At 39.2% G+C, this 16647-nt stretch overlaps 1 protein-coding gene across 26 annotated transcripts in view; it reads right to left on the bottom strand.

Moving 5' to 3' along the window:
- Positions 1 to 16647, bottom strand: part of rimbp2b (RIMS binding protein 2b) — a 91444-nt gene that overhangs the window by 23383 nt on the left and 51414 nt on the right. For 18 of the 26 annotated variants that reach the window (XM_035165428.2, XM_047341138.1, XM_047341139.1 and 15 more), the window contains 8 exons: positions 13220 to 13309; positions 10355 to 10477; positions 8859 to 8963; positions 6816 to 6866; positions 6292 to 6312; positions 3245 to 3449; positions 1709 to 1857; positions 887 to 966 (listed from right to left, as the gene is read on the bottom strand). In XM_035165428.2, the coding sequence (XP_035021319.1) occupies positions 887 to 966; positions 1709 to 1857; positions 3245 to 3449; positions 6292 to 6312; positions 6816 to 6866; positions 8859 to 8963; positions 10355 to 10477; positions 13220 to 13309 (824 nt within the window). Of the gene's footprint in view, positions 1 to 886; positions 967 to 1708; positions 1858 to 3244; positions 3450 to 6291; positions 6313 to 6815; positions 6867 to 8858; positions 8964 to 9985; positions 10113 to 10354; positions 10478 to 13219; positions 13310 to 16647 lie in introns of those variants that run through there. The other 8 variants (XM_047341137.1, XM_035165438.2, XM_035165439.2 and 5 more) reach the window with 5 other exon arrangements.

Genomic DNA, 16647 nt, shown 5'->3' with positions numbered 1-16647 from the left:
ATGACATGGGAAATGATTTGCAGAGTGCTGCTTTGACGGGTATTAAGTTTGATCCCATTTTTTAAAAATTTGTTGGGGGGGGGTGTTACAAATATGACAGAGCTAGAGACAGTGTGGGTTGAAAGCTCTGGCTCGGGCTCACACTCTTGTGCTGTGAGAATTCCAATTATTTTTGTGCTGACAGGTAATTTTCTTTAGAGAGAGAAACACTGAATCATCTTTAAGACCACAGACTCTCTGTGAGAGTAAGAAAAGAATCTCAGCAAAATTTGTCCAGGACACTAAGCAGCCAGTTCAGTCTATTGTAAAGAGGCATGCACAGGATTGTTGCCATCTCTCTTAATGATCACCCTCTACAACCCTGCTTCATAACAACATTAACATATTATTATTTAGTCTACTAGTGAACTGCCTGTTTGGTTGCAGCTTTCTTTGTGAAACTGTTAAAGTGACCTGCAGTGATTGAGGCAAGGCAAGTAAAGACCAGCTGCAGGACAGGTCTGCAGAACCCTGAAGCCACTGCTGCTGCACTGAGAGCTGTGCACCTGTTTATTCAAAGTTTGGTGAAGCAAACGCCCGACAACTTCATTTACGTAGATGAGTCACAGCCGCCGCTGCTGGTTGCCTGTTGGTTCAAACTGTATTAATATTGAATGTATTGTGTGGACAAATCGCACCACATTCAGCACTGCACTTCCTTTGGCCCTAAATAGTACAGATGTCAAGTGCGAAGCCGATAAGATGAACGGATCTGGAGATATACGTTCCAGATACAGACAGACTGACAGATTTCTGGAACCAGTAAATAAATGTTTAGGGTATTGAATGAAACTACATATACTGTGAACAGTAGATAAATTGGTAATTGTGTGTTGTGTTTACGTACCTGTACCGAGCAATACACAGACGAACCTTCCCAGTGAATCTTGGTTTGGACCTGGTGGTTGAGCTCAGCTCTTTGTCCATCTAGATAAAATAAAAAAGGAACAAATAAACACCAACATCAAATGCTTTTACCTCTCAGATGTTTCAGAACACAGGAGAGGATGAAATAATTTAATGCCAACTTTTTGTAAAAAATGCTAAGATAAATGACTGTAAAGGAAAACACCCCTGTTGAGGATTGCAACTATTTGTGAAAAGAAAATGAATAATAGTTTAAAAAGATGTTCACAGCTAAGTGTAAAATGTATTCAGTTCCAATTATTTTTTATTTTACTAAAGCACACATTAAACATGATATTTCATATATTTCATATATTCACCTCCTGTGCACTAAAATATTGTGATCAGCCCCAAGTACTCTGTCGAATGAGTAAAACCAGGAAGCCTCATGTATCCCTGCTGTATAGATTTTCTCTTGTTCAGCCATAACACATTACTCAGATTAAGACCAAGCAGCATATTTCACAAAATTGTTACAAAGTGCCGTCTGTACATACGGATAACAAATTATGACAGAGGAAGCGGATTGATGAGAAGAGGTCAATGCTGTTTAGGAGGGTTTGTTTTGTTTGGTTCACATACCTAACAAATGGATTCACTTTGAGGAGAGGGCAGAATAAAACATTGAAATGATAAAATATGAATATCTATTGAAGCCCCATGTTGTAATTTATGATGTTGAGATATAGTTACTATGTGTAGCTTGAAGAAAGTTGCAATGAAATAGGAGCCATATGGCAAACAAACGGACATTATGGGATACCTCAGAGAGGAAGGCCTGTGCCGGGCTGCTGGCTCGACTGCGAGTGAGGAATGTTGGCTTGACAGAGAGGAGCTCGGGCTTGTCTCCACTAATCTGGAGCGGTCGAATGAACTCCGATATCAAAGATCTGCTTGATGGAGCTTCATTGCCTGTGGAACAAACACGTCTCTCATCAGATCCTCACATCACAATATGTTTAAGTTAACTGTTATCAATCATATTACAATCGAGTTAATTAACTGAGCTTCTCTCTATGTCCAATTCAGAGACAGAGACACAGATAAAGGACACAGAAATAGAAACCTTGAAATATTCAATAAGTGACACAAATCTCAAATGTAAGAATGTAATAAAATAAGGTATCAGCGTACCTGCCCACTATCACTGAAAACCTCCACCACTTGAACTGATTATTAATATTTTCAACCAGGTATCATTCGGTAGAGATCTCCATGTACTATAATCGTCACTTACCAACAACTTGTAACCAGACATAATTAATAACATTTTGAAGACTTGACTGAAAAATACACCTGTAATTAATGGAGCATTTGTGTATTTGAGAACAATTTCTGCCAGCTGGACCCACTTTTACACTATGATTGATTATTTCATTAGCTGTGTTCACTGCAGATAAAGTCTGAATCCTGAACTCACACTTCTAACTGCAGCTGCAAATTGTTTCACTCTATTTTGAGGGAACTTGTAAGATGTACAGTATGTTCAGTTACTGCCAGCGTCTCTTACATGACAGAGAGGATATGGTACAAGTTATTTAACCAAGCCTAAGAGTTGGGGGCATGAAGCAGAATTAATATGCTGTCCTGTTTTTTGTTGACTTCATTCATAAATTTGATATTAGACGCTCTGAATATACAGAAGTTCCAATACCAATATCGTAAATGTAAATTAGTTTCACCCAGACAAAACTGCAGTTTCCTTTTCTAAGAAATCACTTCTTTGCTGCCAGAAAACAGCAGTTGCACTGTACTGCCACTGACAAGTACTGCTTTAGAAGCGGAGAAGAATAAGTGATTTCTGGTAGTGTAGCATTAGCCAGATGTAGCAAATATATGAGCGATTTGGCATTATTTCTCCCTGGAAGGTCCCATAAGTAAAACGGCAGCTTGTACTGAATGCAACACTTCAGTATGGAGCTATATATAGTGAGTAATTGTTGTGATTTTGCAGATTTGTTTATTTGTGTTCTTTTTCAGTTATGACTGTCAAACTTGATAATAAAGAAAGTCCTGTGTCGTTAATTCTATGCATTCATTTGTTTTTCAAAGTTATCTTTTCAAACGTCGTGTTATTTGATCTGTGTTTGGTATCGGACAAGACTCAAAGTCCAAGTATTTGAATTGGAAATAGGAAGGGAAAATGGTACCTTCACATCTCTATTTAAAAAGATGATCTGTACACCATGGAATATCTGTGATGTGTCATGATTACTATTTTCTTTGCTAAAAACACTTGAGCTTACCTAATATTATATGACCAGTCATACATACTGGAATAAAAGGATCCCTTACACACCTTTTCCTAGGGGGGCAGCCAGTCCATTGAGGAGCTGAGACAAAGATTTGTTGGGCGACCCAGGAGATTCACATAGAGTTAAAGGTTCCGTGCTGAGGATGTCAAACTTCCCAGCCTGGAGCCGGAACTTCTCCAGCTCTTTTGACAGGAGGTTGAACTGCTCACTCTGACTCCGACATTTCTCCTCCAGCTCGCGGACTTTGGCCTGATGATGGTGAGGAAGGAGAGTCATTGAGGGAGGGGTGAGAGACAGGAAGAGAGAGACAGTAAGAAAAGACAGACAGACATGCAGGCAGATTAGGAGGAGAGGGAGAGACAGGATGGTAGAAAGAGAGAAGCAAAAGAAAATAAGGACAGCACAGGACGCAGGACTGAACATTCTGCACACAGAAACACACATATGTACAGCATGTACTGTATGTATCTCTACTGTAAAAAAAAACACAAACAGAAGGAGGAATGAAATTATAGGACTTAAAACATCTTAATCAGTCATCACAGTGAAAAACCTACTTAACTACTACTGACAGTACAGTTTACAAATCACATGCACAGCTACACTTACTGCTCATAATACTGAAAAATAAAAAAGCCTCGAGCCTTATCATGGAAGTATGCATAAACCAAACTGCAGTTTCTTATAGGATGAGTCTGATGATATTCTAAATTTTTACTTATTGTCAAGTAAATATCTGAAAAGACCAAAATCAACAATGTGAACAAAGTATTGTCCTTGTAGCCAAAGTCTGGTATGGATTTTGCCTCCACTGTCCAAAATCTATCAAGAACACATTAATGAGCCGCACTGTTGCACTGGCTTCCATGTTCATTCAAACACAGGTAACGTAGTTTATCAGATGTCAATTCTAATTACACTCTTACGCTGTTGCAGATATAATCTAGAGCTGAAAATAGTTCCATAATATAATATAAAAGTGTGTAGCTGCTTTATTATTTTTGTATCTTTTACAAATGACATATCAATGACTATGGAATATCTGTTTTTAATTATTTAAATATCCACAGGTAAATATTTACCTCCGCCGAAGAGGTTATGTTTTCATCCCTGTCTGTTTCTTGGTTTTTTGTTTGTAAGCAAGATTACATAAACAACAGAAATTTGGCAGAAGACTTGGTGTGTGTCAGGGGAAAACCTTTTAAAGGACCTGATGTCTGTGTGTCCAGTTAGGTGCAGCTTGACCGAACTCAAGGGGACTGTTGAGCCTTGGCAGAGGTGTGTGCTCTAATGAGTGCCACCCTAGTGTTGGTTATGGTGTTTTCATTGGATCAGTGAACAATAACAACAATTTTAAATATCATCATCCATACTTTAAGAGCAGGAAACTTCTCTGTACAACATGAACATATTTGTTTGGGCAGAAATAAAGGAAATTCCAGGTGCTACGGTGATTTCAAAAGTTTCTCAACAATGTCATGCATCAGCAACCACTTCTCAATCTGAAACGCTGAAACTACCGTGGAATTTGTTTTCACTGCCCAACACACAGCGAGGCCTGCCGCAACGGCACTGTGTTCACTGTTCTGTTAAAACAGTCCATTTCATGCAGACTGGTTGTTGCTGGATATCACATGCTGTTAGCAAACAGACGACAAAAGGGACTCCAGTTGTGAAATAGAATTAGTAAATGAAGTGATATTAATTTGAATAGCATCATACAGTTCTCAGGTGTATGCAAAGTAGACAGATTGTAAAACACATGCTGGAGAACATGCATGCAATGCTACAAGGGGAAAGAATCACATTCATTACTGTTTGTGATTCTTTGCTAACAATACACTACTACCTGCATCAATATTGAGATATAATGACCAATGTTTAATTGTAAAACATCTGCAATACACAAATTTGTTTTTACTGCAATTTTACTAATGTAATATACTTTCTGGATTAATTTACTGTAGCTACCTTTTTTATAGTCTTGGTTTGTTTATATCTTATCACCAGCTTCAAAAAATGTCTGGTCTTCTAAATTTGCATGCCTCGGTGTGATGATGGGCTTTGATTTTGTGGAATTGAGGTTGGTCAGAGAAGCCCCAGGCATTTATTTTTTATTGTAGTGGATTCGTATTCTGAAACTTTTTGAATCTTTTCATCAATTGTTAAGCGAGTGTAGCTGAATTTTTCCTTATGATCATCTCAGAGAGATGTCTGGTTAATGCTGTCACTCACATCTGTCTAAAAGCCCTTGTGAGTTTGTATTGAAGGGAAACATGGATTTGTGGTAAAGGCCAAGAAAGATTGTGCTGAAGCAGCTCTGAACTACGGCTGGGCAATGAAACAATATATATAACTATTGCAATATAATTTTCATCAATAGCAATATAAGAAATGTTATAATACTTATGTACGCACAGTGAGGAGGAATTAATCTACCTCAGATTTGTTAAATGTTTAGTGTTTCTCTTTTTCTGCTCATAGAAAGAGTTTAAAACAGGGTTTCTGCAGGTTTCAACAAGTTACATTTAACCTAAGTAACAATTTAAGTAACTTTTCAAGACCATAATTAATGAAATTTAAGACCAATTTCAAGTGTGACATTGGTGTTGATAGAATATCAGAGTCTCAAAATTATTTTCACTTCCCACATAGTGGAAGATAAGATGAAGTAGCAGAATAGAGAATAACCCTCGAAACACCAGCTATCAGTTCCATGTTGGTCTTGTTTGTAGTTTGATTACAGCATGTTAATATCTATACTGTTGAAAAGGAACAACACATGGAGACATTGCAAACTATGCATGCCGCCGAAACATTTCTCCTAAAAAACGTGACAGAAGTGGTGTTTAATGAACGTTCACGTGATTTAGACCTAACAAGACCAATTTCAGTACATAATATTTTAAACATATAAGACTTTTTAATTGAATTTTGGACTTTTTATGACCCTGCAGAAACCCTGTAAAAACCCAAAGCTTCACACACGCTTCACGCTGGCTGGGTCAAATAAATGTGTGGACTTTACACCATACTGACTAAACTAGCAAAAGAAATATCAAGTAAGTAAACAAAAGCAATTCTGAAATACCTGCATGCTGTCCAAGTGGTTCTGTGCATAAGCATAAACACACACCCGTAGAGAGATGTGAGAAAGAAATAAAGCATAATTTCACATGTGATCACTCATACACATCTTCAAAGCACATGACTCTTGAAATAACGGGCTGCGTTGACACTCGCGCATACATATCACCCTATTATACAGCTAATAGAAAGACGAAAAAAAGATAGATACTGTCAGTCTCAGCAATTAGTTTGGATTATTAATTTTTTATGAAAATACGGTTGAATGTGTACTTCACAAGTCAATTTAACAATATTGTAAAAAAAAATAATCTATGTGTTCAACCAAGTATTTATGTATAATACAAAAAAAGAGAGGTAAAAAAAAAAGGAACAGAAAGATTCAGGTACGAGGTCAAGACAAAAAAGCAGGACATGTCTCTAGGTCTACACAGGTCTGCCTCAGGGCTGACTAGTCCCTTAAACTCCAGCAGAAACCACATAAAGAGACAGTGAAGCCCTCCCACCCCCCAGAGTCCAGACGCTCACCTCTAACAGATGGACAGCGCCTTCATGTTCCTTTTTAGCCTCAACCTGAGCCTAGGAAACACAGGGTGCAGTGTTTCAGTTCACCTTCATTTATATTACAGTTTAGTTGCAGTTTATAACACCAATGAAAGGCCTGTGCAGACAAAACAGAAACATTCTCATTCATTGGTGCTCAGGGTGAAAATGGTTTAAAAGAAAGCCACCATCTCTGATCATTTAAACATTGAGAGTTTATTTCTTCTTCCCCATTATACACTTTATTTAACCTTTGCTTACAGTGCCTTCATTTTAGCAGGAATGTTTTTTTTACTCAACCACAACCAGCTAAAGATATAGTAGCTTTTTCTTTCACCATTTTTACCTTTTATAATTTATGCTTTTTTAAGCCGATTTAACAGTGAGTTATGCAACATGAAACAATTGTGTGCATGCAGGAAAGTAGGCATTAATCAGTTTACTACACTTCTGTGTGAATACCATTTGACTGAGGACATCTGAAGTAGGGGCCTGAAACTACAGTCCCAGGGGCCTCATCCAGCCATAAAAGAATTGATGTTATATTTAAATGCTTTTTTTTCTCATCTTGGTTTTTCCAAATATAAAAGTCAAGCCATTTCTTAGTAATGTTCCTCTCTGGGCTATAACTACACCTAAAGAACTGAAAGTGGCTTTTATTTCACATTGAAGGACATAGTAGTCCTAACAGGAACTATGTTTATTAGATTTATGGCCGAGAGTTGAAGAGAGTTATTCCTTCAACATTTAGGAGGTTCTTCTCAGCATCAGTTTTTTTTTCAAGTGAGAGTTCACGTGCCAACAGAGGAAAGAACAACCTCGCTACTGGCCCTGCGGTTATTTGAGTTTAAGACCCCTGATGTCCTGACACGGTAATCCCAGCTATGTCATTCTGCAACTAAACCAGATATATATTTACAGCTACCGTTTACCCAGTTGGCAGTTTATCAGGAACACCTGGCTAAAACTAATGCAGAGTATAATGTTCAGTTTGATGAGGGTATGGTTTACTATAGGACTGCTGTATTGGATGCTTTAGGTTTAGCTTAGGTGTACCTAATAAACTGCCAACTGTTTACTCACTGTAGATACTCATTCAGACTGTGGAGGTGGATATCTCAGTGGTAATGAATGAGGCTCACAAACTAACAAACAAAAATATTTTTGTACAAAAGGTTTCGATTTTAGAGAAACATCAAAATGTATCAGAACATAACATAATACATGACATTTTTCTTATAGGAACCAGAAACATCTGTTCTGGAAAAAAACAAAAAAAGCGTTCCACAAGAATATGGGAGCATCTGTGGACTTTTCATAAATCTACTTTGCAGGCAATTAATTTAGAAGAATGCAGAGAGCAGCCAGTGTCTGAGGGAAGATAAGGCAGTAATGAGCTTCTGTTAATGAGAGAAAAAAAGCTGAGAACTCTGCCTGTGAAAGGCTGACTGGGAAGTTAGAGCCACACTGCAGCAACAGCAACACTGGGGTACACACACAGTGTCTAGAGGAAGAGGCATTGGTGACAATTCCTATCACGTTCACACTATCAGCAATCTCGGCCCTTGCTAGGCTTGCTATGACATTACAGTCAGCTCCAGTGCACAGAGGAGGAAGACCAACCATTGATGGGCCAGCATTTTTCTTTTTGTTCAAGTAAGCCTCCAAAAAGTGTCATATCTACTCTGCGTTTTCAATGTTGGATTTGGTCGCTCGTAACAAACAAGAGGAGTGCTCCTGAATTGTTGAGCACTCAGGGTTTGGAGAGTGATGGACAGCTGAAGGATGGGGTTGAGAGGATTTGTTGGGAGCGCCACTGATGAAAATGTTCAGAGGAGTGAGTGCTATAGCCTGTCGAGTGCACTACTCTATGCTCTGCTCTCCATAATATAGTTGAGTTCACCTTTGTCGGACCACATGTGTTGCACCGGTGCCCGACAAAACGCACTTTGCCCCATGACACAGACACAGGTTGGGCAAACAAGAGAGCCCGACCCTCTGGTGCTGTGCAGTGTGATGTTTCCTTACCTTCTGTAGAAGGTCAATCTCCTGCTGCTTTGCATTGAGTACAGCCAAGGCCTGCTCATGCTCCAATTCTAGCTGCTGCCTCCGCTCTGCAGCCTCTCGCATATGCTGTCCACAGGAGGTGAATGGGTGGAGAGACCAGGGGGAGGATTGTGGGGACGGGGAGCATAGAGAGGGCTGCTGTTAGTGGAGCTAAAATCCAAACGGCACTGAGCCAACACAAAATGCAAAAATCTCCAGTTGTCTACTCCACAGTCAGAGGCAACACAGGTGTCACATGTGCACACACATCACACATACAGAGGCTGAGTAACAGTGAACTGATCTTAAAACCCTTAACAACGAGAGACATAAACTATGCCACAGCAAATGCCATGTGAGAACAGTTTATGTCAAGTGATCCTCGGGAGAGATCAATTTTTGCACAATGGTGCTCATGGATGAGGACTAGAGGTGCCTTGCTGTGTGAACAAAAAACACACTAACATCAATCCACAGTCAGGTTTGCTGCCCCCTTTAGGTAGTAACACAATACCTGTTAGAAGTCTAGTTACGAGGACTCTTTGAAAAGCTGTCCTCAGCGATGTTGCCTTTGTGTGATCAATACAGGGTTTAATGTTACATGAAAAGGGTGAGCAAACTCCATAGCGTGCTCACTTGTCTGTGGTCATCCACAACAACAGAAGAAGCCATACAATACAAGGGACTCTTCATAATACAATATGCCTGTGTCATCCAGTCACATCACTCCCACTATCAGTGAATATTTTGCGACACTGTAAAGGTGAAAGAAGCAAATGACATTTATTCATGCCAGTAAGAAATTAAGGTCTAAGATAGGTAATGTCATCAAACTTGAAGGTGACATTATCATCGTGAAGGGTGACCCACTCTCTCTATCTCCTCTTCCTCCCCCCTCCCGTCGTCACAAAGCCAAACTCTTTGTCCTGCCTCATGCAAAAATTACATTCCACAGTGCTCTGGTCATATAGCCAGGTGACCATACGTAATGTCTAGTAAGCAGCCCACGGATAAAAGGAGAGATAAGCACAGCCACTGAGGGTGACAGAAAGCATTCAGAATGGGACTGAACAGGACTGCTCCCTTACAGAAGGACATAGCAGTGATACCTTATAAATCTAGCAGGGGGGAGAGAGGACAGGCAGGAAAGGAAAGGTTGGGGCTGGTAGGACAACATGACAGGGTGCAAAAGGAAAGGAAAGAGGGGCAGACTGCTCCAAGCTTCTACTCTTTCACAGCTCCTGGTCAGAACTCCCAACACGACACTGGAAGGCAACAGACATGTCAGGGACATTAGACAGTATTGCAGAAGATAACCAGAAGGAGGCAGTGTAGCACAGGTAGGAGAAGGGGTACCGGCAAAGGGTTAGGCTGTGTAAAAACACCTGAATTAGGATCCCAGGATAGATGGACTACTACAACTACAAATGCACACAGTACTAACAGACCGTGTCTGTCCTTGGAGCCAGCTTCCTCACCTTGAGCACTTGCTCTAGGTTCTCCAGTTTGCCTTGGAGCTGGTTCCTCTCCCACAGGGCTAAATCTCTCTCCTGCGTCACAGCACCAAGGGTCTCTTTGAGCTGGGCATACTCAGACTTCACCTGTGCAGACACAACAAGCAAGGAGCAGAGTGGCTGAGTTTGAGTGACAGAGAGCAGAGATGCATTACAGTTTGTTTTCAGTAGGTCAAACCAGGTTGTTAAAAGTTTCTATCAGTTGCATTTTTGTATTTGGTTTCCAAACCATCAGGAACTGATTTTTAGACTTTTTGGGTGTAGTGGTTGTTGTTGGATACAATGTTCATCTGATGACATCAATAAGAATGTAGGTGTAGAAAATTAATAAATGTATGGATATTGTGCACATTTACTGCTATTTCTTCATTGATAACAACAAAAATACCAGAGTACCTGTAAGTATGGCTCATGGTGTCATCACCATAATCTTTTAAGGCAATATTGTCAATATAAAAGTATTTCAATAGCTTTAAATTAAATGCATAGCTGCAGACACTAATAGGTGTAATCACTAAAGGGTGTTGGTAGGCAGACTTCAAAGTAGCAAAATGACAAATTCGCTAAATAGCGAAGTAAAAATGTTTCCCCTTGATACACAGTAAGGACCTGAATTTGGAAAGTGTTCCTGCATCCAAGAAAAAAGAAAAATAGGTTGTAATTTTACAAATCATATAGTCAGCTGTCTATGCCCTGTACATATGGCAGAAATGACAATACAATTGTCTTTTGGCTTCTGTTATATTAAATTAAATAGCTCATATTAATCAGTGACAGTTGCAGGTTATTCCTTTCTAAGGCAGAGAAACACCACAACGTCCTCTAGCCACTGACTACAGAGCCAAAGCAGTGCATCTAAGATACAATGTCAACAACAACTGAAGATATTATTCTGTATAAAAGTAGAGCTGTTACTTTGGATTGAATAACATTTTAGTGCTGTTGCTATTTTTCTGGTATTGAAGTGCTGATTTGACACATGATAGTTTAAAGAAAGATTAGTTTTAATGTCACTCAACCTATTCCAAGCATTCAAAACAGGCAGAAATTGTTAAAGGTCAGATGTTGGAGCTGGCTGGTTTCTGTGATAAAATCCTTTAAATACAATTATAATGAAAGAGTAATTCACAGATTCCAATGGCCGCAGACCAAACCATTAATACATTATTAATGCTATATTTTTAACAAAGAACTACGCTTTTAACTGAGTGAAACAATCACATTGTATTAACACTGTACATCAATTCAACACCAATGAGGTCGATACTGCTGATGAGAACACTATATGATAAATGTTTCTATTTCCATTTCTACATTAACTTTATAGTCTACACCAGTTGTATTGCTCTTAACATTTTTCAGCTCAGCTTTTAAGGCCTCTAACCAGTGAGATGACTGGTTCCTGCAGCTGTAATGTGGTAAAACCCCTTCCTCGGAGCTGCTATGAATGACTAATGACTCCTCCAGGAGGGCGTTTCCAACACCAACGGAGCAAAACCCAAACGGAAACTTGTTTGTGAATCCACCGTCCAGTCCACCCCCCAGTAAAACCTATCCCCACGGGTAGGACTATATTATAAATATATAACTATATTGGATTCGGCAGAAGCAGGTCGAAGTCTATTATGGGAAGAAGGAGGTGCCATTTGCCGCCCCACCTAGTTCATTCAGATACGATAAGGATCAGAACACGGGAGGTATAAGCGAGGGCTAATATCCGCACTGCCCTGCAGAGTGCTGCTCTCATATCCGACAGTGTGATAGCTGCTCCGAGAGCCACCCCAGTCCTGATAAAACATCAATAACCAGTATTTCACCCGTCTTCAACCCCGTAAGCGACCACCTGCCAATCAGCTCCTTCAGGAAATTGCCTTCCTGTCCACAGAGAGGCCCTGTGCTCTGTGTTTGTTGATCTACTTTGACTTTGTTATCAGCTCTGCAGACCTTTGAGGTCTTGAGCCTTGAAGGAAAGTGAGGAGTTTTTAATTGAATTGCTTATTGCTTGCATTGATATGCAGGTAAGTGGAAAAACAGATCCATTTTATCCAGTATTGTTATAGTATGAAAGAGTCATCTGATAGAGTGTTACTGTAGGACCAGAGAGGCCGTGGTCTATGAAGACCCAACATTGAGACTCTACAACCGCATTAGGAGCTCTGTGAGGCTGTAGTACGATGCTTTGTGCAAAAGGCTAATTATTTATATGCTTAAAATGCCAATGCTAACAACACAAAGTATGAAGTGCTAATTAGCACCAAAAAGGCGAGTGGGAATCTCATTAACTCTGCCTTGGAGGTATGTTTTCACCCCTGTCCATTTGTTGGTTGGTTGGTTGATTGCTTTGTTTGGCTACAGGATTATGCAAAAACTAGACAATGGATTTCCTCACAACTTGATGAAAGGGTGGGATATGGGCCAAGACAGAGCCGATCACATTTTGGAACAGATCTGGACAAAGGTGGAGTTGTAGGAATTTATTTTTTCACCCTTTTTTCAACATTGAGGCTTGATTGAATTTAAGGGGACTGTTGGGCCTTCTGCTCTCCTGAGTGCTACTCTATAGGTACCTGGTCATTTACCAAAGTACTGAAGAAACCAACATTTTCTTATTATGGAATATTAGAGATTTATCCAACAAGTACAAGTCACAGAGCTGGTGACAATGAGTGTCTGTACAAAATTCAATGGCAATAATAACTTGGATATTTCAGTGTACACCTTACAACATGACATTTTTTATTTTCTGGTGTGACAGCATACTCTTCTGCAGCATTGCAATGTTTACATTATATAGTAAAAAAAAAAAAGCGAAGCCATTTTGCCTCTTACCTTCTCATACCCAGATGCCTTGGGGCTGTTGTTGAACAACTGGAGGTTCAAGTGCTTGTTCTCCTGAAGGAAATCTTGAAGCTCATTCTCCTGAGATGAAAAAAGAAAACAGAGTTTAGCGCCCAAGATGTCGCCATGATTAGACAAGAGCACAGCAATCAAACCCAGCATTTAGTTAGCGATAGCTCATGCATTATTTATCAGAGGAGGCTGCTCAAGGTTTTCTGGTATGTTCTAGAAAGCGTGACTAAAAGAAGCTTCCATCATACAGCAGAACAATATGTTATTATAATATAAGCTTTTATCTCAATGTCTTTAACATACTGTAACAGATGTAATGAAGTATTGTCCTGTGAGTGGATGTTAACCAAACATGTATTCTGATACCTTCTTAACCAAACACACACATAAAGAGCCTCTTCTCTCCACTCTTTTCAACCAAGTGTGTACAGATGGAAGTAAAAAAATCCTTTCATTGCAGAGGAGGAAAATTTAATTACATTCAATCAACAGTCATGAGGCGTGCCATGGATGCAATTTGCAGTGTCAACCGGAGAGCTCTCTGAGACATGCAATTCACAGCAGCTACAGCAGCATGTAGGCCAAGTGTTGTGCTTGTCAGGAGCTAAGAAACCCACCGGCTCATGCATGATACATTTACAGTAAATACAGTGCTTCTTAATGGCTAGTAATGGCGTGCCTGCTCCTGCTCCCTTATGTTTTACTTATGAAGGATGGATTCAGAGGGCAAATGAAGACAGGAGTAAACAGAAAAAGTAGCATGCAAGGGTAGACATGTTAACAGGCTAGATATGTTAAGCAATTTCCTTTGCTGCAGAGACGCTCAAAACACATTACAAATCAGTTCCTTGGCAAATGCACGAAATGAAATAGGTGCTGGTTATGACTGCTGAATTCACGTAGCTGCTGCAGTTTAGGGGCCTGTGCTTTCTGTCTCACTGTTACACTGACATGGCTTCCCAGGAATAGAGACATTGTTTGAGTGATCAGGAACATCTCTGCTTTTACTCCTATGAAAGGTCAAAATGTAAATAAGTAAATGATAACTACATAATACTTATTTAACCATTTATACATTAACAATTCACATTTAATTTTAATAAAATATTTGTATAAATATAGCAGAAGTTATAGCAGAGAAGAGATGGGCAAAAAGCGGGTATGACGCAATTAAAGGACCCTTGAATAAAATTGTGGAATTCTCTGCGTTTGAACTTTGGTGGAAATATTTTGGGTACACAAGTCAACAAAATATATAACATACAGTTGGTTTTAGACATTATATTTAATAATTGTTATATATTTTATCTTAAAAACATTACAATTTAAATTGAACTTGAATTTAAATCACGTCATCATGTCTTTTAATAAATATAAAATATACATTTATTTAAATTAAAATATAATATCATGCTATTTAAGTTTTAATGTCTGTATTTTAGAAGATTATTAAATGCACAAAGGCATGTTTTATGTATCATGTATCACATGATACATCCATATTTGCTCAAATATTCTCCTGCTACTACTACTACTACTTTGCCCTTACCCTACTGCTACTACTCACTCCATCTAATAACAATGATGATAATAAATTCTGACATGGACATGAACTGTACCAACGAAATGCACACGATAGAGGAGAAATACTGTGAAGGACAGACAGCAATAAGTAAACAACAGCCTGGAGACAGCAGCAAAGTCACAACTGAGATCTGCTGTTTTTTTTACATTAATCTAATTTCCCTCACATTAAAAAAAAACGTATCGGCATTTCAACCTGTATCAATTGTGTCCAGTCAATTTTAATGCTTCCCGTACAAGCACTAGATTGCACTGGCATTCCTATTCATATCCATTGATCCTGCAGTTAAGAGTTGGTGTGGGCTGCCGGAGCCTCCAGGTGTTCGGTCTGAAGGACAAACGGTTACTGAAAAAAATTTAAAAAACAGAGCTCACATTTAACAGTATGAACACTGATGAGAGAAACGGTCGGAACATTTTTCAAGATTGTATTTGTTTTAAGCATTTTAACATGAATGCCTTCCTCATTTAAAATCCTTTATGGAATTTGGATGTGACGGTGATGCAAATCAAATTGTCTTGAACACAGAATCAGCTGTTTCTTTGTCCTTCGTTGTCGACGTGTTAACGCTTTAAAAAGATCAGTTATACGCCATAATCCTTTGGCAAGACACATGTGTATGGAGAGCCCAGTGATGGAGGGAGAACTCCAGGCAGAACGCACTATGACCTACATTGAGCTGCCTCCAACATTATTCAGCTGAGATTTTCTGCTGACGTGAGATCTGCTCTTTGAGATTCGCTTCGAGTACCGAGACCAATGTGCACTTGAAATGGACACAACATAAATGAATTGATTTGTGATACTTTATAGAATATAATATATAATAATATATTATAGATAATAAAAAATACATACAACCTATTACAAACTTATTTCATTTATTGTAATATAATATTTTAATATTTTTCATTTTACAAAAATACTATGTATTGAGTAAAGTGACAAGTTAAAATCACATGATTGTGTCATGATAAACAGGGACGTGTTAATACATTCTTGACAAACCAGGATAGTTTTCAGTCTTTTTGGGAGGACTACAGAGGCAGACGTGTGTTTTGTCCAGCCATTTAACACAGGATCAAAGCAAACATTGTATTCACTTACTTCCTGTTCTGTAGAGTCAGTGAGCAAAAGCAGCATCATTTGCTTGTTTAGTGTGACACAACTAATCATTTAAACCCTTTCAGATTGGTTCTTATTTCTGTACAATGATCACAATTTTAAAAGAGGTAAACATGTAGAGAGGTGGGGACATTTCTCGATTCTTAGATGCATCGGGATGCGTGCGTGGACGACTCGGCTTAGATGCAGAGACACAACATAACCGTTTCATGTTTTTTACGCTACATAAATTGCTTTTATTGATGTCCCGCCGCTGCATAATTATAACCACCACTGCTTCAGGATCAGGACAGACGTACATTAAAGGTCTCGTCGTCTTTTACCCTGTCAGAGTCTCCTGTGTGGGTGTGCTTCCTCCACCGCTGACCTGCGCTCACTTTACACATTAACAATAAACACCGACACTAATCAGACGTTATTAGGACCCGAACAGTAGTGACGTGTGCGTTTATGAGGCACGTATCTCACGTATTAAAGTGCGCACGTAGTTCATCTGCTGCACACAACACAAGACATGCACAGCCGGGACATCAGGGTTAAAGTGACCGGAGCAAACCGGATTCATGATCCGACACCATTGATTAATAACTAAATACATGTGGTTATAAGTTTTTATCAGTGACAGAGAGGGGCACACACAGACACAGGTTGCACACAGGAGAGAAGTTCCCGCAGATTATCAAACAACGCTGTTTTT

The sequence above is a fragment of the Hippoglossus stenolepis genome, chromosome 9 (genome assembly GCF_022539355.2).
Source record: "Hippoglossus stenolepis isolate QCI-W04-F060 chromosome 9, HSTE1.2, whole genome shotgun sequence".
NCBI classification, from domain to species: domain Eukaryota; kingdom Metazoa; phylum Chordata; class Actinopteri; order Pleuronectiformes; family Pleuronectidae; genus Hippoglossus; species Hippoglossus stenolepis.
This window is presented reverse-complemented; position numbering and strand designations above follow the sequence as displayed.